Raw genomic sequence first — 23,214 nt, forward strand, 5'->3', positions numbered from 1 at the left:
AAACAGTTCTATAGCAGCAGGTCCTCTAATGACGGCAACTTCGAGGGGCGAGGAGCCTACCTGCCAGGTGCGCGAAAACACCTGCGAGGTGAATCCGTGCACCCGATTCGCGATGCGGTGCCGGCGCAGATCCGCTTGGGCCCCGGCGCTCGAGGACAGTCCCCAGGGCACTGGGGAGCTCTTACTAGCAGGGGGACCGGGGCAGAGCTCGCGGCGGAAGCAGGCCAGCCCCTCCACCCCGGGGACAGACGGGCTGGAAGGAGGAGAGAGCTCCACGCCCCGCCCCTTGACCGCAGCCTCCGCCCGCCGGGCAGACGCAGCCGCCGGCACCGGGGAAACACCGCCCCTCCGGCCGGCAGAGGGCGCGCGCGGCGGCGGGGGGGGGGGGGGTGGAGGGGGAGGCGTGCCCCGAAGACGCGTGCGCGGCGGCCCCGCCCCAAGGACGCGTGCGCGGAGAGGATGCGCGCGCGTTGACCCCGCCCCGAGGACGCGTGCGCGGGGGGCGTGCCCGTGGCGCGGCGTCAGCAGTCCGGCGGGGAGCGGCGGAGGCGGCGTGGTCGGCGGCGGCTCGGGGCGCTCGGGCGCCTGCGGGGAGCGGGGAGCAGGCGGCGGCGGGTGTAGGTCGCGGCGCGGGGCTTCCGGAGCGGCGGCGGCGGTGCGCGGGGACGATGGCGGCGTCCTCGGACAAGCTCTACCGGGTCGAGTACGCCAAGAGCGGGCGCGCGTCCTGCAAGAAATGCAGCGAGAGCATCCCCAAGGACTCGCTGCGCATGGCCATCATGGTGCAGGTGCGCGCGGCGCTTTGTGCGCGCCGTTGGGGGGGCTCCGGAGGGGGAGGGGGACCCGAGGGGGAGGGGCTGCCCGCAGGGGCCCGCCCGCCCGCGAAAGCCTGCCCCGGGGCGGGGCAGGCGGTGCCCTCCGCTCTGCAGAGCTGGGGGCCGCGGTAGCTCTGCTTCGGGGTCGGGGTTGGGGGGGGGGGGTGTTCCTCGTCTCCCTGCCATCCGCCGGGGGAAAGCACGCGTGGGCTTTTGGAGCCGGTCCGGTTCTGACCCACCTCGTGCTGGAAGGTTTTTGTCCTCCGTTGGTGATGGCGACTGGCGTGTAAGGATTCGTTTAATCTGGTTTTCGGTGTTGTTTCAACACTCGCTCACTCTCGGTTTTTTCTTAATTGTGCAAAACTATGCGAGTCCGTGTCCTTTCCGGAAACTGCATTCACTTTTGGCCTCATTCGTGGTTTGAAATCGTATTTCCCCCAAACTTTCCACGTTCACAGGCGCGCTCTCTTCCTGAGGCCTTTCCAGCTGTCTGGTTTGAGTAAGAGTGGCTGCAGGGGTGCCCCTCGCCCCTCGAGGCTTCTGGGCACGTGGGGGATGCCCCCGGGGTGTATGACCTAAGGCACCTGCCACGGCGTGGTTGGGGGGGGGAGCTCCCAAATCCCCCGGCCCCCAGTATGCTGGTTGTCCCTGCCCTCCTCCCCGCCAACATGAACCTTCTGGTAGCTGTATTCAGTGCTCACGATCCAGGTAACTTGATTTTCCGTCCCTGCAGGGAGACAGCAGCGTGTTTTAGGAACAACCAGATAGTCTTCACTGGGTTTTCAGTACTTAACCAGTTGGAGAAGGGTGGGTACGTCCAGATAGAGGCTGTGTTGTCATCGTACCCTCAGGGCCTGCTGCCCCATGCGTAAGCATTCAGTGAACACGGAGCATCACCGGGTTAGGTCCTAGGGGCAAAGGGAGAGACCACCACCCCACCCCCTGCCTTGGCAGTCACCAGTTTGGTTAAGTGAAAGATGACTGGTAAACAAACCGTGCGGTACTGGGGCGCGTACCACCCCAGAGGGCTGTGCACTAGCATGGAGTGCCTGGGTGGGAGCTTGGTCAGCATTTCTTACACACAGAAGGGGCAGGAAGTTGAGACTGGAAAAGCAGACGAGGCCTGCCGTTTGGAAAGCGTTATCTCCCACGGAGGCTCTCTAATCTTAAACCTGAATGTAGGGGCTGCCTGATCTTAAGCTTCCTCCCATAACGTTGTTAACTACATGGGAATTAACATTTTACAAACAATCAAAAGAAGAATCTCCCTCACAGCAAAGGGGCTCTTGGGAGATCTGGGGGTTTGAAGAAGAAATTTACATTTCTGGAAGAAATTTACATCTCTAGCGGTTACTAAGGCTAGATAAGATTCCTTATTTCCTAATTGTGTATATAAGCAGCAAAATAAAAGTAAAATCTGTACCTGTGGGTTTTTGTCACCAGCAGTAATACTAATATAGATATTTTTATATCACTTTACGTTTGTTGGGGATTTCTCAAAATAACCCGTTATGCTCATCAGTATTCAAAGTTACTGCAGTTGGGAGAGTAGGTGCTAAATCTTGTTATTTAATGCTTTAAAGCTCACTGTATCCCACTGAATTTCTGTGTTTTGATGATTATTTCAGCCTAATCGGTTTCTCTTGTGAGCCCGTGTGGTCCATTTTGCGTGTTTAAATTTCATTCCGAGAAAAGGACATTCGTAGGCTTCTCTAGTCAGCCAGAGAGGACCCTGTCCTATAGGGAAGGACAGACAGTGTAAAGCTTGAGCAACGCTGTTGGGTACAAAGGAGGGGTCCTGCGTCTGGGGGAGTGGGGGATGGCCCTACGGAGGAACTGATTCCTGGACCAAATAAAATTTAGCATTCTGGGCCCTTGATGGCGAAAGAAATAATTATTAAATGTAAGTGGTTTTCTGGGACTGTAACTGGGGGTGGAGTTTTAATTCAGAATGGAAAGTCTGGTCTTGTAGGCCGAGCTGGTGGAGGTCAGAAAGAAAGAAGTCATTCTTCTCCCACTTGGATTTCAATACTTTTCTTTTCCATTTGTATGGGAGGATTGTTATCAGATACCCGATACCTTAGGTGGTGGGCCCTGAGACAAGCTCCAGGGATCCACTGGGCCTCTCAGCCTTCGGGGAGTGGGGGGTGGTGCTTTGGGCAGGGAAAGGGCTGTGCCGGGCTCCTCGTCCTGCGTTGGGCTGGAGCAAACCGTGGGTCACACACGCTGTGTCGTTCTGTGCTGTGTGTGGGGTGGCAGGCAGCACTCTGGCCTGCAGTGTGCAGATGGAAGCAGAGGGGCACGGTGAGGACCTTGGTACTCAGGAGATGCTCAGTGTTTTCTGGGTACACAGATGCTGCCTCTCAGGGCTGCCAAGTGGAAGCACCGTCTGGTGACCTTGTTCTGGTTCCCTTCCTGCCGTGTCCTCATCAGTCCCAAGTTCTAGGGTGAAGCCTTGCTTTGATTAGGGGTCCTTCCTCTCAAGGGAGGATGGGAGCCCCCACAAACCCCCCTCCCCTCAAGCTAGTGCTGTGAGCACACCCTTGGGCTGCACCTCTAGGTCACCCCACACTGCGTCGGTGGTTGGAACACGGCCCCCAGACCAAGGTTTAGGGGGCAGGTGTGGGGCCCCACCAGAGCCGGGGAAAAAATGGCACGCGTGTTCCGGTGCGGGCAAAGGCACTGGGCCACCTGCCTCCTTTGCATGAATGTGACCCAGCATTGCAGAGGAGGATAGACAAGGGGCACCGGGGCCCGAGGAGCCACGTGGAAGCCACTGCGATGTGCACGCACGGTGGCCGGACGCTTCTGGGTGTGTCGGCTACTTTGGTGGAGCCTTGAGACCCAGAACACAACACAAGTCCGCTCTCCAGGGCCTTTTGTTGGGTTTGGAGGCCGTCTCTTCCTTAGCAGGAATTCTCCCCGCCCTCCTCGGTCTCCCCTCCGGACGTGAGGTGTTCCTACCTGGTGCAGGACAGGGGCATTGACCGAATACTCACCCTGACCTGCGGGGAGCTGGGGAAAAGCCTTCTGGGGGCCTGAGGAGGTGGGGGCCTACCGAGTAGGGCCGTGGGGCATCTGGGCCCAGAGGGCAGCCATGTGCTGCACACAAGGTTGCTTGCTCCAGAGCCCTTGGCGTGCCCTGGTGAGAACCTTCTGTCTGAATCTGTGACACTGTGAGGCCACTCCCCCGGGGTGGGGGGCTGCTCGGGAGAACTTGTCTCTGCTTTTCCAGAATATTTCCCCTGTCCGACAGCTTCATCCGAAAATTTCTACGTGATATTTATTTTTGATGCTGTTTTATTTTTATTTTTTTCTACCTGCATGGCATTTGGCTTTATCTTCTATAAGAGCAGGTGGTTGGGGCCTCCCTCACTTTGGTCAGAACCGTTTGTGCGTTTTTAGGTAGCTCTTCCTGCCGAGCGAATGGCGTGGCGGAAGGACCTTAGTGTCAGGTTCGAGCGGGGCTGAGGCACTTGCCACCTGTGTGCCGCTCCCCCCAGACATCTGCGAGACGGGGGTGCCGCTTCTGCCCAGAGGACGGCCTGCGCACGGCGCCAGGGACCCAGTAAATGCCAGCGTTAGTCCCGCTCTGCCTGGCCCCCGTCCACACCCGCTCCGTCAGGCCGGACAGCTCGGGCTCCGGGGCAGGGGGCCTGATGCTGTCGCGTTGCTCTGGGACGCCCGGAGCCCGAAGCATCAGGAAGCCACCACGAGCAGGGAAGCAGCTTCCCCGTGACCGGATCTGCAGTTCCCTCATGCTTGGGGGGGGGGGGGGGGGCAGGGGCTTCTGCCCCTGATCCTCCCTCAGAGAAGTCCGTTCATTCCACTCCCCTCGCTGCGCCTGCCGCCAGCCTGACACTGTTTCCTGACACATTTTCCCTTCTTTGCACACGATCTGCGACTTGTTCTCATTATTCCAACTGCAGAGGTGCTAGAAGAGCCCTTTCTGGGCCACACGGGCCCTTTGAGTCCAGGCCTGAGTGGGGTGGCAGCTGGCTTCCCCGGCAGGCACGGAGAGGTGGGGTCAGGTCGCAGAGCGGGGCCCCTCATCCAGAGAGTACAACCTCAGCACCGAAAGGCAGCAGTCTTCCGGGCGGTTCGGGAGGATCTCCAGAGATGCCGCGTTTCCCACTTTGTGTGTGATGTGGAGAACATGGCACGGCTGTCCTCCTTTTTAAGAACAGGAACCTCGGCTGCTGAGGCCTGGGCGTCGGCGGGGTCGGGGTCGGGGTCGGCTGCTGGCTCACCTCTCTCTCTGCTTCTCTCCTAGTCGCCCATGTTCGATGGAAAAGTCCCACACTGGTACCACTTCTCCTGCTTCTGGAAGGTCGGCCACTCCATCCGGCACCCTGACGTAGAGGTGGATGGGTTCTCCGAGCTCAGGTGGGACGACCAGCAGAAAGTCAAGAAGACCGCAGAGGCTGGAGGGGTGACAGGTGCGTACGGACCAGGAAGGCAGCGGGTCTGGTCTCCCAGCCCCAACTCAGGAGCTTCCCCTGGACCTTTTCTGAGAGAGCAAGGAATTGAGCCCTTTAGCTGCTCCCCACCCCACCCCCGCCCCCCCTCCTTTTCAGACGTGCGTGTGTGGAGAACATGATGCCAGTGTGTTATTTCAGGGGCAGTTTGGTGACTTGGGATTGTCCTGTGGTGGGGTATTTGTCGAATCTCAACCGACTGAGCTGCCCAGGCACCCCCTGTATGGTTTTCTTAATAATGTGTTCTCGTGTGTGGTTTACTTTATTGTGAGGACGGTATTTAATAAGCACAAATCGCGGAAGACTAGGTGTTGATCAACTGTTGGTTAGGAGCAGTAGGCTGTTGGTAGTTACCTTTTGAGGAGAATCAAAAGTTACAGGTTTTCAGTGCACGAGGAGGTCCGCGCCCCAACTCCCGCGTTGTTCAAGTGTCAAGTGTTGGAATCACACAGTAGGTAGTCTTTTCAGGTTGGCCTCTTTCACTCTGAAACGTGCATTTCAGGGGTGCCTGGGTGGCTCAGTGGTTAAACGCCTGCCTTTGGCTCAGGTCGTGGTCTCATGGTTCGTGGGTTCGACGCCCACCTCGGGCTCTGTGCTGACAGCTGGGAGCCTGGAACCTGCTTCAGATTCTGTGTCTCCCTCTCTCTCTGCCCTGCCCCTGCTCGTGCTTTGTCCCTGTCTCAAAAATAAATAAACGTTTCAAAAAGAGAAAGAAAAGTACGTTTCAGGGGCACCTGGGTGGCCCAGTCATTAAGCGTCAAGCGCTTGATTTTGGCTCGTGTGCCCACGCATGCGCACGCTTTCTCTAAGTAAATAAACATTAAAAAAAAAATGTGCGTTTCAGATTCTGCCATGTCTCTTCATGGCTTGATAGCCCATTTCTTCTTAGCGCTGGATAATACTCCGTTGTCTGCACGGACCGTGGGTTGTCCGCTCGCCTGCAGAAGGACATCTTGGTTGTTTCCAGGTTTGGGAAACCACAAAACCACTGTAAACGTCCACGTGCAGTTGTCTGTGCAGACGTGTCTTTAGCTCGTTTGGGTAAATAACCAGGGAGCGTGATTCCTGCATCATATGGTGAAAGTCTGTTTACTTTTCTAAGAAGCCAGCAAACCCTCCCGGGGCGGCTGCACCATTCTTCATGGCAGTGGGGGGGGGGGGGTGACTCCTCCCCAGCCCTCGGGGGTGTCCCTGCTGTGGGTCAGGCCCGTTCTGATGGGCACGGAGAGGTGTCCTGTTTTAATTTGCAGTCCCCTGGCGCAGTGACGCAGAGCATGTCATCCTGAGCTCCTTGCCGTCTGCAACTCTGCTCCCGTGAGGACGCTGGGTATTTCCGCCTTTGTCATTTGTCCTGTGATCATTGGGTTTTAGAGTTCTTCGTAGATCCAGGAGAGCCGTCATCTATCAGGGGTCTTCTGCAGACCTCTCGTCCTGGCTAGCCTTCTCTCATCCTCTTGACGTTGTCACAGGGCAGAAGTTTCCGGTTTTAGGAAGTCCGGCTAATTAACAGATTCTTTCTTTTCCGGGTAGTGTTATGGTGTTGCATGGGAACGCCATCGCCATGCCAAGGTCAGCTAGATTTCTCTCCCATGTCCTGTGCTGGGACAGAACAATCCTGCCCTGATTCGTGTCTGTTCTCCAGGTACGTCTTTTACACTTAGGTCTGCGGTCCGTTTTAGGTTAAGTTTTGTAAAGGGTGCAGAGTGCCTGCATTGATTTTTGTGTGCTGCTGTCCATTATTCCAGCACCACTCGTTGAAAATTCTTTTTTTGTTTGGTTTTGTGTTTTTTTATTTTGAGGTGGGGGAGGGGAGGGTGCGAGAGGGAGAGAGAGATCCAAGCAGGCTGTCGCTGACGGCGCAGATGCGGGGCTTGAACTCATGAGCCGCGAGGTGATGACCTGAGCCGAAATCAAGAGCCAGACGCTTCACCAGCTGAGCCACACAGGCGCCCTGAAGATTGGTTTTTCTCCCGTATGTCACCTTTGCCCCTTTGTCAGACATCAGTCAATGGCGGATGTGTTTCTGATCTGTGTGCTGCTCTGTTTAGCGGTCTGTCCTCCCAGCCCCACGCCGTCTCCATGGCCGTAGCTGGACCCTAATTCCTGAGGTCAGATGCTGTCTGTCCTCTGACTTTTTCACCTCCAGGATCGTGTGGGCCGTTCCGGGTCTTTCGCGCAAACTCGAGTCCGCTTGTTGATACCACAAACCTAACTTGCTTCAGACGCCTTTGAACCTGAAATAGTTTCCCATCACTTGTCGCAAGTCTCCCCCGACTGTGCTCTTCTGTCTCTGCTTTCCTAACCTGGCCCTTCTCCGTTGAACCCGGTCTTGTGACTCTGGGCCTCGGTGGACGCCGGCCACCTTCCGCCCCCCGCGCTGGTGCTGGGCTCTCCCGTCCTTCCCGCGCCGCAGCCTGTGTGTCTCCAGTTGGCACTGGTCTGCGGGAAGCTGGGAGGCCCGGGACCCGGCTCAGACTCCAGAATGAGAGTAACGGCAAGTTTATGTGATTTGGTAATAGGAAAAGGCACAGTAAGTTTGTTATAAATGTGTTTCGCTTGTGAAGTCATCAAGCCCCACGTTGGGCTCTGCTCTGACAGCACGGAGCCTGCTTGGGATTCTCTCTCAAAATAAACTTAAGAAAAGAAAAACCAAAAAGACAAGCCTACAGTCTGACAAAATATCTTTAAAAAGGAGGAAAAAAAAGTTTCTGTTCAAATGTCGATTCACGTGTGTTAACGTTATTTCTTCCCTGCAGAAATGGGATTCTACCCCAAGTGCATCTGTATTAAATGCTTAGTTTTGTGTGTGTGGTGAAACACACATGGCATAATATCTACATCTTACGACCTGTAAGGGTCCGTTTCGGCAATGTCGGTATATTCACGCAGTGGTTCGGTCATCACCCCCCCCCCCCCCCCCCCCCCCCCCCCCCGCCGTGGCCTCTGGTAACCTCTGGTAACTAATTTATCTTCCCAAACTGAAACTCCATACCCATCTGCAGCACCTGCCGTGTCCCCCCCTCCCCCCCACAGCCTCTGGTAACCTCGGTTCTTTCTGTCTGAATTTGGCCACTCCGTTGCCTCATGGGAGTGGAACCACACACTTCGCGTGTGTCCTCAGAGTCCACGTTGTAGCAGGGGTCAGAACTGCCTGCCTTTTTAAGGCCGTATCCGTACTATGGATGGACCACGTTTTGTGAATCTGTTCACCCATCGATTGACATTTAGGTCGTTTTCACTCTTTGGCGGTTATGACTCACGTTGAGGCAAACATCGGTGTACAAATACCTGTTCCAGACCCTGCTTTCTGTTCTCTCAGGTACGTGCCCAGAAGTGGATTTGCGGGGTCACACAGTAATTCTGTGTTAGATTTTTGTGTAACTGCCATACTGTCTTCCACACGGGCCGCATGATTCTACATCCTTGCCAGTAGCACACGGGTTTCCAATTTCCTGACATCCTCACCAGCACTTTGTTGTCTGGGGTTTTGTGTCTGTGTGTGTGGTTTTTGTTTCTCCTGATCATCCTAAGGCATGAAGTGTTATCTCCTGTGGTTTTGATCTGCATTTTCCTAGTGATTAGTGATGACCTATGTTTTATTTATTTTAAAAAAATTTTTTTTAATGTTTATTTTTGAGAGAGAGAGAGCGCGCACGCGAGTGGGGGAGGGCGGGGGAGGGGTCACAGAGATTTCGAAGCAGGCTCCAGGCTCCTAGCGGTCAGCACAGAGCCAGTCACGGGCCTCAAACCCACAAACCGTGAGATCATGACCTGAGCTGAAGTCGGACGCTTAACCGACTGAGCCACCCAGGCATCCCTAATGACCTACATTTTATAATTCAGCATTCATTTTCCATGTTGAGAGTCGTAAGGTTCCATTGTTATTTTGTGAAGGTGTGCGGTATTTGTTTATTGAAGGTTTGCTAAATTTTGTGCACCATTCAAGACCCTTGGCACGTTGACGTCATGGCACCGTCACAGCAGCCCCGAGTCAGTTTTCATAGACAAGGCACTGAGAGGTGAGGTAACCGGGCTAAGGTCATGCCAAGGGTGCAAGAACCAGGTTCAAGTCCAGCCACGGGTTTTCAGCCGTCGCGCTGCATTGCGGATTGAGCCGCTGCAAGTTCTCGTACAGCCGGGGCACCTGTCCGGTTCTCTCATTCTGACAAGCGGGATTCCCACTCGAAGCAATGACCTGATCTGAGGCCCTGGACGTCCGCATCGCTTAGACACGTGCATTTACGTGCCTGCCTCCACCTCCTAACCCTCGAGGATTTCATTGCTTTGTGCTCCTGGTAGGGGTGGGACACCTCGTCGTGTTTATCAGCAGTTTCGTTAATTTGGTGTTTGTGTCCTTGCCTCATCTTTTAGGGCATTTTGTCTTTTTTTAAGTGAAATGGAATGTACTAATTCTTTATCAAGATCTTTTTAACACAAAGATTTCCTTTTTTAGTTTATTTATTTTGAGAGAGAGCACGTCACGACTGGGGGAGGGGCAGAGAGGGCAAAGAGAATCCCAAGCAGGCTCCGGGCTGTCAGCCCAAAGCCCAATGTGGGGCTCAAACTCATGAACCGTAGGATCATGACCTGAGCCAAAACCAAGAGCCAGATGCTTAACTGACTGCGCCCCCCCCCCAGGTGCCCCAATACAAAGATTTTTTTTTTAAGTATGCTCTACCCCTGACGTGGGGCTCGAACTCATGACCCTGTGATTGAGCCAGCTGGGTGCTCCTGGACGTTTCTCTTTGAAGCATATTTCTGTGTTTTGCCACATGGAAGCCTCATCCTGTTTGAAATGTCTTGTAGCCCTGTCTGCTCAGTCTCTGGTTTTGGTCTTATTCTTACCTTATTCACCTGGAATTTTTAAAATACTTTACATGCAGTTCAGGGAGTTTTGACAAATGCGTGCCCCTTGTAACATACACCCCATCGAGGTCGGGAACATTTCTGTTCCCCCAGAAAGTTCCCCTGTGCCCTCTCTCTTACCCTCCCCACCTGGGTAACCACTGCTCTGATCTCAGTCCCCACGGATGAAGTTGTGTGACTTAGGATGTCCGAAGAAGAGGGAGAGAACGTGCTCCCAGAAGCCCCTTCCCCACAGCATGGCACCTGTGAACCTCCTCGGGTTGGCCGTGTGGTCAGTTCGTGCCCCGGATTGCCAAGGGGTGCTCCCAGGAAGGAGCACCGTCTGTTCCGCATTCTTTTGTTGCCGGCTTTGGGCTGTTGCAGGTACGGCTGCCGTTAACATTTGTGTCCAGGTGTCTGTGTAACACAAGCTTCTCTTTCTCCGGGTGACGACCTGGGAGTGGAGCGGGGGTTCACTCAGTAGGTGTGGGCGACTGTCCTCCCGAGTTGTCCCCCCCTCCCCCCGCCCGAGGGATGTGAGAGTTTTGGCTCGTCCATGGCCTCGCCCACACTTGGCCCCGTCATTCTCTGGGGTCTTAGCCACTGACGGGTGTGTAGTGAGACCTTGTGGTTTTAACTCGCCTTTGTCTTTTTACTGAGTTGTAAGAGTTCTTAGAATATTCTAGAGGCAGGTCCTTTATTAGATGGAAATAACATGTGAATACCTTTTTCCATTCTGGGGCCTGCCTTTTTGTTTAATCACTGACGTTTTATGAAGAGCAGTCGTTGATTTTCTTCTTTTTTGGTTTGTGCTTTTGCCTCCTGAGACACGTTTGCCTGTTCACAGATCGCGAAGATAACTCCCTTAGGTTTCTTTGGAAATTCCGTAGCTCTAGCGTTCACACTTGGTTTCTTGATCCGTGCGAACCGAACTTTCATGTCAGGTGTGAGGAAGGGGTGGTTTTGTGTGTGTTCTGTGTGGATACTGTTTTGTGCCCACACCAGTTGTGAAAAGACTTCTTTGTTAAAACCAGCTGACTGCGTAACTGTAGGTCTGTCTGGACTCGGGCCCCTTGGCTGGGTGTCTTCATCTGCGGCCTCAATTCCTAGTTTCACGGGACGTCGTGAAATCGCAAAGTGAGTCCTGCAGCTTTGTCCTTTTTCAATACTGTGTTCACCTCTCTGGGTCCTTTGTAGTCCCTTACAAATTTTGTGGCAAAAGTGTCAATTTCTTGCCCGAGGACACTTGCTAGGATTTTGATTAGCATCACCTGGAATCTGGATCAAACTGGATTGATGTACTGATATATTAATAAATTGAGCCAGTCCGTAAACGTGAGGTGTCTCTCCGTTTACTTGAGTCCTCATTAATTTCGGCAACCTAACGCTTTCAGTGTAGAGCGTTTGGGTGTCTTGTAAATCCGTGATTAAGCATTTTATGTGTTTAAATGCCACTTAAACAGACGCGCGGCTTACTTTTCTTCTCTAATAGGTTTATGTGTATTTAGAAACGTTTTATATACTGACCTTCGGTTTTGCAAATTTGCTCAATCCACTTAATGGTAGGAGTCAGTTTTTTGTATATTCCCAAGGATATCGTGCACGTGCAATCATGTCACGTACAGGTAGAGGTGGCTTTACCGGTACACCTTCTGGCTCTTTCTTTTGCGCAAACGCACTCGCTAGAGCCTCCGGTTCAATGCTGCTTAGACGTGGTGGGAGAAGACAGCCCGTCTTGTTCTCGGTCTTAGGAGAGAAACACCCAGTCTTGGAATTCCTCTTATGGAAGAATCTGCCTTGGTCCCACATCCCTGGCCGTTTATCCCCGAGACTTCTTATTGCGCGATGGCAGCTTGCCCCGTGATTCTGAAATGCCGCCTTCACTGTGTTTCTTACGTGTCCTTGTGTCCTTCTGTGTCGAGAGACTCCCTTTAATTCCAGCACGTAATTCTGATAAACAGAAGTGTAACGGAAACCAGAAGGTGGGCCTGGAATTTAGCACGCCGTGTGGCTTTCCTAATAAGCGCGGAGGAAGCGCTTTGCCGCGTGAGGGAGGGCCCAGAGGCGCCAGAGCCGGGAGGTGAGCCGGCACCAGCCGGGGAGCCCGTCCGGGGAAGGGCTGTGTCTCGTTGCCAGAAAAGCCGCTCTGTTCGCCAGCCGCCGCTGGAAGCAGACGTGGGTGAGGGGGGCTGGTCGTCCCGCCTGAAGCCCGAGGTGGCCCGTGGACGAGGCCCCTCTGAGGCTGACGGGAGCGTGGCTGTGTTCCATCCTTCAGGCAAAGGCCAGGATGCAGGTGGCGGCAAGGCGGAGAAGACGCTGGCCGACTTCGCGGCAGAATACGCCAAGTCCAGCAGAAGCACGTGCAAGGGCTGCATGGAGAAGATTGAGAAGGTGGGCGCCGGGGCTGGGGCCGCCCGGGTTCTGGCGTCAGCGTGGCGTGGGGCTCGAGGAAGTTTCGAGAAAGTGTAGGTTTCGGCGCAAGCTCGGCCCTGGAGGTCAGACGTGCTGCGGAGACCGCACGGGCATGGACTCGTAAGCCTGGCCCGCGCGGCCACGTGGCATTCCGGCTCGTGGGTTTATTGCCAGTCTCGCGGGCCCTTCCTGGGTACGGACATGGTCCGGGGTGGGCGGAATTGCTGGGAGGCGCTCCAAGGCCCGCTCTGCTCGTGTCTGCTCCGCGCCGGGAGGACGTTCTCGGCGTCAGCATGTCCTCCAGTGCCCGGGTGGGTGGGCAGGGAGACGGCCGGCGGGAGCTGGCCCCATTTAAGACAGGACTGCTGAGGGGCGCCTGGGTGGCTCCGTCGGGTGAGCCTGACTTCGGCTCAGGTCATGACCTAGCAGTTTGAAAGTTGGAGTCCTGCGTCGGGCTCTGTGCTGACAGCTGGAGCCTGGAGTCTGCTTCGGATTCTCTCTCTCTCTCTCTCTCTCTCTCTCTCTCTCTCTCCCTCCCTCCCTCCCTCCCTCCCTCCCTCTCCCTCCCTCCCTCCCTCGCCCTCTCTCCCCCTCCCTCTCCCTCTCTCCCCCTCCCTCTCTCTCTCTCCCTCTCTCCCTCCCTCCCTCCCTCCCCCTTCTTTGCTCACACTTGTCTGCCTTCTTCTCTCAAAAATTAATAAACATTAAAAAAAAATTTTTTTTTTCAACGTTTATTCATTTTTGGGACAGAGAGAGACAGAGCATGAACGGGGGAGGGGCAGAGAGAGAGGGAGACACAGAATCTCGGAAACAGGCTCCAGGCTCTGAGCCATCAGCCCAGAGCCCGACGCGGGGCTCGAACTCACGGACCGCGAGATCGTGACCTGGCTGAAGTTGGACGCCCAACCGACTGCGCCACCCAGGCGCCCCAAAAAAATTTTTTTTTAATAAAAATAAAATGGGGCCGCCGAGGCTCGGGGTAACGCACAGTCCTCGGTGGCAGAAAACATTCAGACCTCACAGCGCCCCTGGTGTGGACCCGAGGCCCCGCCGGCCCTCGTCACCCCAGGCCCCTGGGTCACCGTCCCTCTTCTTGGTACCATGTGCGGTTTTTCCTGCAGGGCCAGATTCGCTTGTCCAAGAAGATGCTGGATCCGGAGAAGCCCCAGCTGGGCATGATCGACCGCTGGTACCACCCAGACTGCTTTGTCAAGAACAGGGAGGAGCTGGGCTTCCGGCCCGAGTTCAGTGCCGGCCAGCTGAAGGGCTTCGGCCTCCTCACCCCGGAGGATAAAGAGACCCTGAAGAAGCAGCTCCCGGGAGTGAAGAGTGAAGGGTGGGTGTGGGGCCGTGGGAGGCGCAGGGGAGGGGGGCTCGGGGAGACGCGCGGATTCCAGGCCACTCCCGTGCCTCCCTTTGCTGACGGTCGGCACGCATGGGTACGGGATGATGGGCGGGGGCAGAGGACATGGGGACGTGCAGGGCGTTCCTCGCACGGGTCTGCTCCACAGACACCTGGGACCCTCTAGCCCTCCACCCCCACCCTGGCCCAAGAGAGGAAGGCTCTCCCGCCTAGGCCAGCCACCACGTTTCCTGTGACCCTTGCACGGCCCGCTCCCCGTCCCCGCAGCATCTGCGCCTGTGGACGTGGCCCAGTGTGTCTGGGTCTGATGATGGTGCCGGGAGGGGGGAGCAGATGGCACGTCCCCTGGTTCCGCGCCGGGGGCGGTGTGAGCTTCCCGTGGTGCTAACGTCGGGACGGTAAGCCTGTCCCTGCCGATCCTGGGTGGCGCTCATTCTTGCCCGTTCCCTCTGCTGGTCCCTGCGCCCCAGGCGCAGCGAGGGAGGCGCGGAGGGGCTACGCGTGGTGTGCACCCTGCTCCCTGGACCGTGGCTGTGGCTGTGAGGATGGGGGTGACCCTGACCTCCCTGTCATCGAGCCGCTGTACTGCACCGTCTGGGGTCGTAACACACAAGTTCGTTGTGCAGCACACGCAGCCGTGGAGTATGTGAGAAAGGTGGGAAATCGGGGGTCAATAGTCCTCAGGACAGGGGCGCCTGGGGGGCTCGGTCACTTGAGCATCTGACTTCGGCTCAGGTCACGATCTCACAGTTCGTGGGTTCGAGCCCAGCGTCAGGCTCTGTGCTGACAGCTCGGGGCCTGGAGCCTGCTTCAGATTCTGTGTCTCCCTCCCTCTCTGCCCTCCCCCCTCTTGTGCTCTGCCTTTCTCTCAAAAATAAACATAAAAAAAAAAAAGCTAAAGGACAGAATATCCACCTTGAAAGCTTTCCTACTAAAAAAAGTCTGCTACAGGGGCGCCTGTGTGGCTCAGTCAGTTAAGCGTCCGACTTTGGCTCAGGTCATGATCTCATAGTTCGTGGGTTCGAGCTCCTCAGGTCACGATCTCCCAGTTCAGAGGTTCGAGCCCCGCGTCAGGCTGTGTGCTGACAGCTCAGAGCCTGGAGGCTGCTTCGGATTCTGTGTCTCCCGCCCCCGCTCACACTCTGTCTCTCTCTCTCAAAAACGAACAAAACAAAAATTAAAAAAGTTCTCAGGATGGTGCAGCTCGTGGTGTGGGCAGGGATGCTAAGCTCACATTTACGCTCTATCACCACCTGGCCTCGACTGAGCCCTTGTGGTTCGTCAGGCACTGTGCTTGGGGGGGGGGGGGTCGTGTAGCCATCAACACAGCCCCGGGAGTGGGTGGTATCCCCTGCTTCGTGGATGACAGAAAATGCAAGGCTTTGAACTCAGGTCTGTGACAGCTGAAACTTAGCCACTGGGACTGCTCTGTTTTAGGGGGCTGATGGCGACCCCCCGTGCCTCCTTCAAGTCCGGTGACTGGTGACCAGCCACGATGGACCAGTTAGTGCTGAGACCCATTTGGGGTTTGAATGGCAGTGCAGTCCCACCTCTGAGAACAACCTGATGGCCTTAGGAGCAGCCCTAAGGCTCAGCCCCTTGGCCATCTGGCCCGTCGGTCTCTGCCAGAACTTGCCAGGCTGCTTCGTTTGTGCCTAGAGATACATGGGTTTTCGACATCAGATGGGGCCTGAGCCCTGGGTCCTTTACCAGCTGTTCCCAGGCCTTGGGGTACCTGCAGCAGCAGAGTTCACCATAAGGTGCATGAGGCCAGTTGCCAGTACCCCCTGGGCCTCCTGCGAGCACCCGAGGGCAGTGAGTGAGCTGTGCTGTGATCGCGGCCAGCACGTGGCGTTACAGGGACGTGGAGGTCTTGCGTCCCCTGAGTCACTGGGTTCCAGGGCTCTGATGGCTCTCTTTCGTCCCGTGTCTCTTTCAGAAAGAGGAAAGGCGACGAGGTGGATGGGATGGATGAAGTGGCCAAGAAGAAATCTAAAAAGGAAAAGGACAAAGATAGTAAGCTCGAGAAGGCCCTCAAGGTGAGCTCCGGGGATATGTGCGTCCCACTTCACAAGACCTCCAGGATTCCCCCACCCTTCACAGTTGTTAATAGCACGGCTTCCCCCTGGGGTCTCTTCCCTCCCCGCACTGGACCCGGGGGCCGCTGGCGAACGTTGCAGGTCGAGTGCCCGACCCGGACAAGTGGCTGGAAGAGACACTCGCTCCCTGTTTCTTGAATGAACACCTCTTGTTTACAAGAGGGGTAGAAGGCGTGCCGTGAAAGGGGCAGGAACCACCTGTTAACTCCGTAGCCGTTGGCAGATTTAGCTCTGTGTTGATTATGCGTGTGTTGAATCAGAGTAAAAATTATTGATGAGAAAATGCTGGGTGTTCGGGAAAACCAGGGAGAACTGTCAGTCCCGTTTTGGGAACGTGATTTCCATGAGCTGTCCGCTCGGCTCTGCTCTGAGCATTTTTCCGTCCTGCCGGTGCGAGAAAGATTAGAAGCAGCGTCTGATCTGGTTCCAGCCACTTGATGAAAATCACCGGTTCGGTGCGATTGTCGATCAGCGAAACGATGTCTGTCGTGCGTGAATCCAGACGCGGTAGAGTTGGTTTTATTTCGCGGTTGCCCCCAGTGGGTTTGGCATTTTCTTGAGTGCAGTCAGAGGGAAATCCGAATGTTCCCCAGCAGCCCCAGCCTCCGCATCCTGGGCCATGGAGGTGATGCAGTTCCTGCTTCCTCTGATGACGCTCATGCCCTTGTGTCCGTGGCTGGAGACACCGTTCTGGTGGCGCAGGGAGGGCAGGGACGGGAAAGCTGAGAGCAGGCGCTGATGTGTGTGGGAACACTTTGTTGGTTGAATTAAAATCTTCCTCGCTTGGGGGGGCACCTGGCTGGCTCGGGAGAGTATGTGATCTCAGGGTCGTGAGTTTGAGCCCCGCGTTGGATGGAGAGATTGCTTAAAGATAAACTCTTAAAAGGGGGGAAAAAAGACAGTTAAAGTTCTCACTTGGTGCAGAGAGCGTCCCCATGGGGCGGGAGGGGCCGGCATTTTCACCTCTGGTTTGCAGGGGTGCGGTCTGCGGCCAAGAGGTGAACAGTTTGCCCGTGGCCCTAGCAGGGAGGAGGCTCGCCCCGAGTGCCCTGATGTAGGGAGGCTGGTGCCATCCTGGGCAGGGTGGTGGTGAGGATAAGCGAGATGTGGAGTGTAGGCACTGCGTGAATACGGCCGCTGAGACTGAAAACTCCATTTCCCGAGCGTAGGTCTGTTCTGTGCGATCCGCTCGCCATCAAGGTGAGCGGGGGTCCTCGTCCCTACTCACCTCCGGGTGGGAGAACGCCCACCCCCGTCGTCCCTGAGGCGTGAGTGTCGGGGCGGGGGGTGAGCCTGCCGCGCCCCGGCTCTTCCCCAAGGGAGTCGGTCCGCGGGGGGCTGGTTCCAGGGACGGCTCCGGGTAGAAGCGGGATTCTCGGAGCGGGGCCGGGGCACTTCCCTGTTGCTGACGCCAGCTTGGAGGCGCGGCTCCGCTGATGCGCCAGGACGCCACCGAGACCGAGCAGGGTGGGGGCCCCCGGTTGGGTCTCTGGATGGAGCCGGTCGCTCAGCCACCTGGCTTTCGTCTGCAGGCCCAGAATGAGCTGATCTGGAACATCAAGGACGAGCTAAAGAAAGCGTGTTCGACAAATGACTTAAAAGAGCTGCTCATCTTCAACAAGCAGCAAGTGCCCTCCGGGGAGTCGGCGGTGAGCTGCCCTCTGCTGAGTGACCTCGGGGCGGGGGGGAGGGTCCACCGTCCACATGGCCACCGTTTCCAGGGCAGCGAAGACTTTTCTATACGTCACTCCGCGTCTAGGGTTTTGGGGAGACTGGAGTGGGCAGTGTGTCTGTCTGCCTTGTGCATTCACACCACCCTTTGGCCCAGGTGCCCGGGGCCTCCAGGTGTTGGGGGAGTGGAGCCGCCTTGTTTCCCCTGGTTTCCCCGCTGGCTCTGGGGACGCCCTGGCCCTCCCTTTACTCCTCAGCCACCCAGGGGCGGGGGCTGCGGCGTGTCACGTGGACACAGCAGTCCGAGCTCCGCCGGGAGCCCAGCTGGGGGGGGGGGGGGGGGGGGGCGGGGCAAGCCCTCCTCTCTGACCCGCTTCTTGCCGGCTTCAGATCTTGGACCGAGTGGCCGACGGCATGGTGTTCGGGGCCCTCCTTCCCTGCGAGGAATGCTCAGGCCAGCTGGTCTTCAAGAGCGACGCCTACTACTGTACCGGGGACGTCACTGCCTGGACCAAGTGTATGGTCAAGACACAGACACCCAGCCGGAAGGAGTGGGTGACTCCAAAGGTAAGGGGGGTGGTTCCACGAGCTTAGCCAGAAAAACAGCCTCACCCCCGTCTGGGCTTGTCCGTACCACACGTCCCCACGACTGGAGTACAGCGTTCCCCAGGCTCCCTCGCGGTCTGAACGCAAGATGGCATTGTCAGGTCCGTGTGTCTGCAGACTCCCAAGTCTTCTAACGGGAGGACAGTTCTGTCCGATTGTGTAAAACCTTCCTGTCAAGATACCTGCCGATGCGGTGCCGCCTCTGTGCTGGGCGCTGTTCTGGACACGGGGGGGGGGGAACGGTAGATACGTGGACGAGAGTTCCTTTTCCTGAGGCCACGTTCTTGTCTTAGTGGGGGGGGGGGTTGGGTCCAGAGTTCAAGTATCTCCTCTCGGTCTTGGTTGGTTGTTTGTTTGTTTTAATGGAGCTGCATATCCTCGATGCAAAAAACTCATCTGGGGCCCTCGGCTGGGACTCCCTATACCCGCAGACCCGCGCGAGCTGGCGCCCGGCCGCTGGGGCAGAGCAGTGGCGCCGCTTCTGTCGGGGACTGGGCTTCGAGCCAGGTCGGCTCATCTCGCTGCTGTGCGCACAGAGGCCCGTGGGTGGACTCCGGAACCGTCCCCCGCACCCACGGCCCCTGAGCGCCGCTCACCCCTCCCCTGCCGTGGTTACAGCCCCGCCCCGCCCCACTCTGTCCTGTGTACTCGCTCTTGAGCGATTGCTCGAAGTCAACTCTGACCTCATCGTTTCTTGCATCCTTAAAATCTTCCGGTGATTCCACAGGTCACGTGAAGCATTTTCCCGGTTTTTCTGAGTGTGCGAGTACTGCACACCCGCCTGTGGTATTCGTGTTCCTTTTACTATCTGAGGAAACAATAAGGCCGTAAGGACAGGAACTAGTTTGTGTTTTATATGCTGATTGCGCAGCATTTGTGTATTCCTTTTAAGTTTATTTAATTCGGGAGAGACAGAGACCCCCTGAGTGGAGGAGGGGCAGAGAGAGAGAATCCCAGGCAGACTCCACACTGTCAGCACAGAGCCGCTGCAGGACCCAAACTTGGAGCCGTGAGGTCACGACCGGAGCCGAAATCCAGTGTCTTACTCTCAACTAACGGAGCCACGGAGGCGCCCCTCTGTCTCTATTTTTGGAGGGTTAGTTTTCGAAGCCACCTGCACGTGTAAGACGTGTTTTCAGGCCGAGGTACCTGCCGCCTGTGCGGAGTCACAGAGTCACGGAGCCGAGTGAGACCGCAGCCCGAGGGCCGCGGCCAGAGTCGAGGGCACCTCCGTAGCTCGGCCCTCCGGGGTTGCCCAGGACCCGCCTGGCTCCGTGGGCCTTCTGCGGCCTCTCCGCTGCCCTTGTCCCCCTCGAGTACCGTTCCCCCCCCCGCCCCCGCACGCACACGCGCTTCCATGAAGTCTTCAGCTCCCGGCAGTAGGGAACCGAGCACGCCACGTTCCCCGAGCCCCACAGCGCGCCGGCCACGAAGCTTTGCGTGCACCCTGCTTTCTCGGCCCTGGCTGCCTAAGCGGGTCACCGCCTCCGAGGAGCCCGCCCTCCCAGAGCTCCTGTGTGGGTCACGTTGGCCTCGGTGGTAGAGCTCAGCTCCTGTGAAAGTTCCCCTTCAGGCATCTGGCCCGGTCAAGACCGACCTTCTTGCTCAGCGGGAAAAACGGTCTTTAGAACGTGGCTGTGAGACGTGGCATGCCGGGTGCCCAGTGTGCGGGAGGCGGTCTGCGTCCTCTCTTGTCCGCGGGCGTTCACTGAACCCGGGGGTAGCAGGGACGGGCCTTGAGTGAGTGACGCAGGAGCGCGGCTGCTGTAAGTCGCCCGGGATGGAGACGGACCGTGCTTGGGACAGGATCCTTGGGGACACCGTCATCGGGCTCTCTGTGGCCACGGTCCCTTCTCTTGTTGTTTTTTAGTATGTATTTTGAGAGAGTGCGCGGCGGAGGGGCACAGAGAGAGTCCCAAGCAGGCTCCGTACTGTCAGCTCGGTGCCCGACTCAGAGCTCGATACTGCGAACCGTGAGATAGATTATGACCTGAGCCAACGTCAAAAGTCCGATGCTCAACCCCCTGAGCCCCCCCTCCCTGGGTGCCCTGGCCTCGTTCCTTCCTAGGAAGGGAGGGGAATTGCCTGATTTCCTCTCGGGAAGTAATCTTTTTCCCAGTGTGGACAGTCCCCGTAGGCTTTCCGTCGGGAGAGGGGCGTGTGACCCTTGAGGGGCCACTTGAGGGTGAGGCTCCAGCAGTGGGCCCCCCCACCACATGGCCAGCTGACGGGGGAGGGGTTCGTGTTTCGTGTTTTATTTAAGGAAACCGCTTACGGCGGCGTCCACGTGGAATCGCCAGAAGCCAGTGCCATATTTGCCGTAACTGTGTACTTCGTGCCGGAAGCCTCATGTCTCCTAGGTCACTCCTTACTGCGAGAGGAGAAAAAAAAAATTGCTTTGTTTAGATGAACCGAATCCCCTTTGTTCTGTCGGGTGATTGTTTCAAGGGAGAACCGGTTTCTTAGCTGAACCTTATGTGATTTCAGGAATTCCGAGAAATCTCTTATCTCAAAAAACTGAAGATCAAAAAACAGGACCGAATATTTCCACCCGAGACCGGAGCCCCGGCGCCGGCACCCCCACCCTCCGCGGCCTCGGCGCCCACTGGCGTGAACAGCTCCGCCCCGTCAGGTACAGCCGGGGCGGCCTCGGGGAGGGTCCCCGGGTCCCCTGGGTGCTGTGCCGGCCTGCTCCCCTCCGCACAAGGGGGACGCTCTGGAGGGGCGCCCTAGGGAGGGCCGGGCCAGCACCGCCTTGCACAACCACCCCAACCCTGTCTGGGGCTTCCCGTTCTGGGGTCCGTGCCGGACACCCGAAGCGTGGGAGGGTTACTTCCCTCGGTGTCGCGCGGGCTGAGCTTTGAGTGACCATCCGTGACGGGGCTGCTTCGTCCCATGGGGTTAATGAGTGTCATGTAAGAAGCTGCGGTTTCAGACGTGAGGTGGGAAAAGCAGAAAAGTAGTTGGGGACCCACGTGGTCCCACTGCCAGCCTCCTGGGCCCTTGTCCCCTCACAGCCTCGCTGGTCTGCCCAGGGGCGGTGCGGGGGGGGGGGGGGGGGCAGTGTCCTGTGGCTGCCCCCCTTGCCTTGTGTTCTATCCTCCGCTTCCCTGCCAGCCCTGGGCCTCTGCCTTCGCGGACTCTGCCTTTGGGGGATGCTGACCAGAGGGGAGCCCGGGCTGTCTTCTTCCCCGCCCCCCCCCCCCCCCCCCCCCCCCCCCCGGGACCTTGCCGCCTGACGACAGCATCCCTTCCAGATAAGCCGCTGTCCAACATGAAGATCTTGACTCTGGGGAAGCTGTCCCGGAACAAGGATGAGATGAAGGCCATGATCGAGAAACTCGGGGGAAAGCTGACGGCCACGGCCAGCAAGGCATCCCTGTGCATCAGCACCAAAAGTGAGTTCAATCCTGATGTGGGACGGGTGTGCACACACCTCCTGAGGCTTTGGGAACGGTGGTGAGGTGGCGCGGGGAGCAGGGAGGGGTGAGGTGCAGGGCCGCATGGGGCGCTCCGAGTGGGCTCTCTTTGCTCAGCACTGTTGTTGAGGTGCTTTGTGGAGGGAAGCCAGCGTGGGTACTTGGCGAAGCTGGCATGGGGTCGTGTGCATGTTTGCGGGCCTTCTGTCCCAGCCGTGGGCTGCCGGCTGCTCTTTGCCGGCCTGGGACCCTCCCCTGGGGGACTCTGATGGCCTCGGTGCAGCCCCGGCCGCTGTCAGCTCCTAGTAACGACCACTCAGATAGGCTCGGATTTGAGAGCGAGGCTTGGACGGCGCTGAACAACGGGGGCCGCCCCTCGAGAGCAGGAGAGGTTCTTGTCCGTCCACCGGCTGGAAGCCCGGGGAGGTGAGGGGAAGAAATGGGGTGTCCTGAGTGAAAGAACGAGGTAAAGTCTCAGAAGTCTCGACGAAAAGGAGGTGAGCAGTTCGCCTGGTCAGCGGTTCAAGATTAGGGTCTAAGGTGCTCGCTGAACTGGGAGAAGAGTGGGTGAAGCAGGGATAACGCTCGAAAGTCCTGAACGGAAGTCACCGAACTGCAGGAGGCCGTATCTGAACAGAAAGGTAGCTCACGGGCTCGACGTCTAAGTCCGTGAAGCAGACAGGACCGTGGAGCTCAGAGCAGCAGAAAGAAAGGAAAACCAGGAAAGATGGCATGAGGGACGGCAGAGTGGCATCAGAGGGACTCCGTGCGCATTAGAGGCTCCCAGAAGGAGACCGAGAGAAAGGGACAAAGATCTTTTTGTGAGTAGGCTTCTTGCCCAGCGCGGAGCCCAGTGTGGGGCTTGGATTCGAGAGACGGACGCGTAACTGGCTAATTCGCCCAGATGCCCCGAAAGGGGGAAATCTTTCTCGAAGGAATAACGGCTGAGAACTTCTCCAATCAGGGGAAGGAAACCGACATCCAGACCAGAGGGTCCAGAGACGAACCCAGAGAGACCCACGCCGGGACTCATTCTAGTTAACGTGGCAGAAGTTAAAGACAGGATGCTAGAAGCTTCCAGAGAGAGCATTTTGTGTGCAGGGGAGCCCCGTGGGATCCTCAGCTCCTACCCAGGGCAGTACAGACGCACGGGTTCCCTGTCAAAACCCGAGGGGTGTTTTTCACAGAAATGGAGCAGACGGTCCTAAAATTTGTGTGGAACCACCAAGGACCCCAGAGAGCCAGAGCAGTCTTGAGACAAGGACGAAACTGGAGGCATCACGCTCCTCGCTTTCAGGCTGTCCCGCGTGGTACGGAGCTGGAGGAAGCAAAACCACGCAGGGCCGGGCTGAAACCTCACAGAGGTCGGTCAGTGGAGCAGACCGGGGAGCCCAGCGGTAAACCTGGCGTAAAGGGTCGATTCACCTACAGCAGAGGAGCCGAGACGACCCAGCGGGAAAGCTGGATCCCTAGCTCGCCCCACTCACAAAAATCTCCGAGTGGATT

At 57.2% G+C, this 23,214-nt stretch overlaps 1 protein-coding gene across 3 annotated transcripts in view; it reads left to right on the forward strand.

The window, feature by feature from the left end:
- The first annotated feature begins 523 nt into the window (after positions 1 to 523).
- Positions 524 to 23,214, forward strand: part of PARP1 (poly(ADP-ribose) polymerase 1) — a 37,432-nt gene continuing 14,741 nt past the window's right edge. Inside the window, exons 1-9 of one of the 3 annotated variants that reach the window (XM_045453253.1) lie at positions 524 to 788; positions 5,089 to 5,254; positions 12,414 to 12,529; positions 13,672 to 13,886; positions 15,853 to 15,952; positions 17,545 to 17,661; positions 18,074 to 18,250; positions 20,777 to 20,921; positions 21,547 to 21,687. In XM_045453253.1, coding sequence (XP_045309209.1) covers positions 669 to 788; positions 5,089 to 5,254; positions 12,414 to 12,529; positions 13,672 to 13,886; positions 15,853 to 15,952; positions 17,545 to 17,661; positions 18,074 to 18,250; positions 20,777 to 20,921; positions 21,547 to 21,687 — 1,297 coding nt within the window. In that variant the 5' untranslated portion in view covers positions 524 to 668. Of the gene's footprint in view, positions 789 to 887; positions 1,102 to 5,088; positions 5,255 to 12,413; positions 12,530 to 13,671; positions 13,887 to 15,852; positions 15,953 to 17,544; positions 17,662 to 18,073; positions 18,251 to 20,776; positions 20,922 to 21,546; positions 21,688 to 23,214 lie in introns of those variants that run through there. The other 2 variants (XM_045453254.1, XM_045453255.1) reach the window with 2 other exon arrangements.

Source organism: Leopardus geoffroyi, chromosome C3 (genome assembly GCF_018350155.1).
Source record: "Leopardus geoffroyi isolate Oge1 chromosome C3, O.geoffroyi_Oge1_pat1.0, whole genome shotgun sequence".
NCBI classification, from domain to species: domain Eukaryota; kingdom Metazoa; phylum Chordata; class Mammalia; order Carnivora; family Felidae; genus Leopardus; species Leopardus geoffroyi.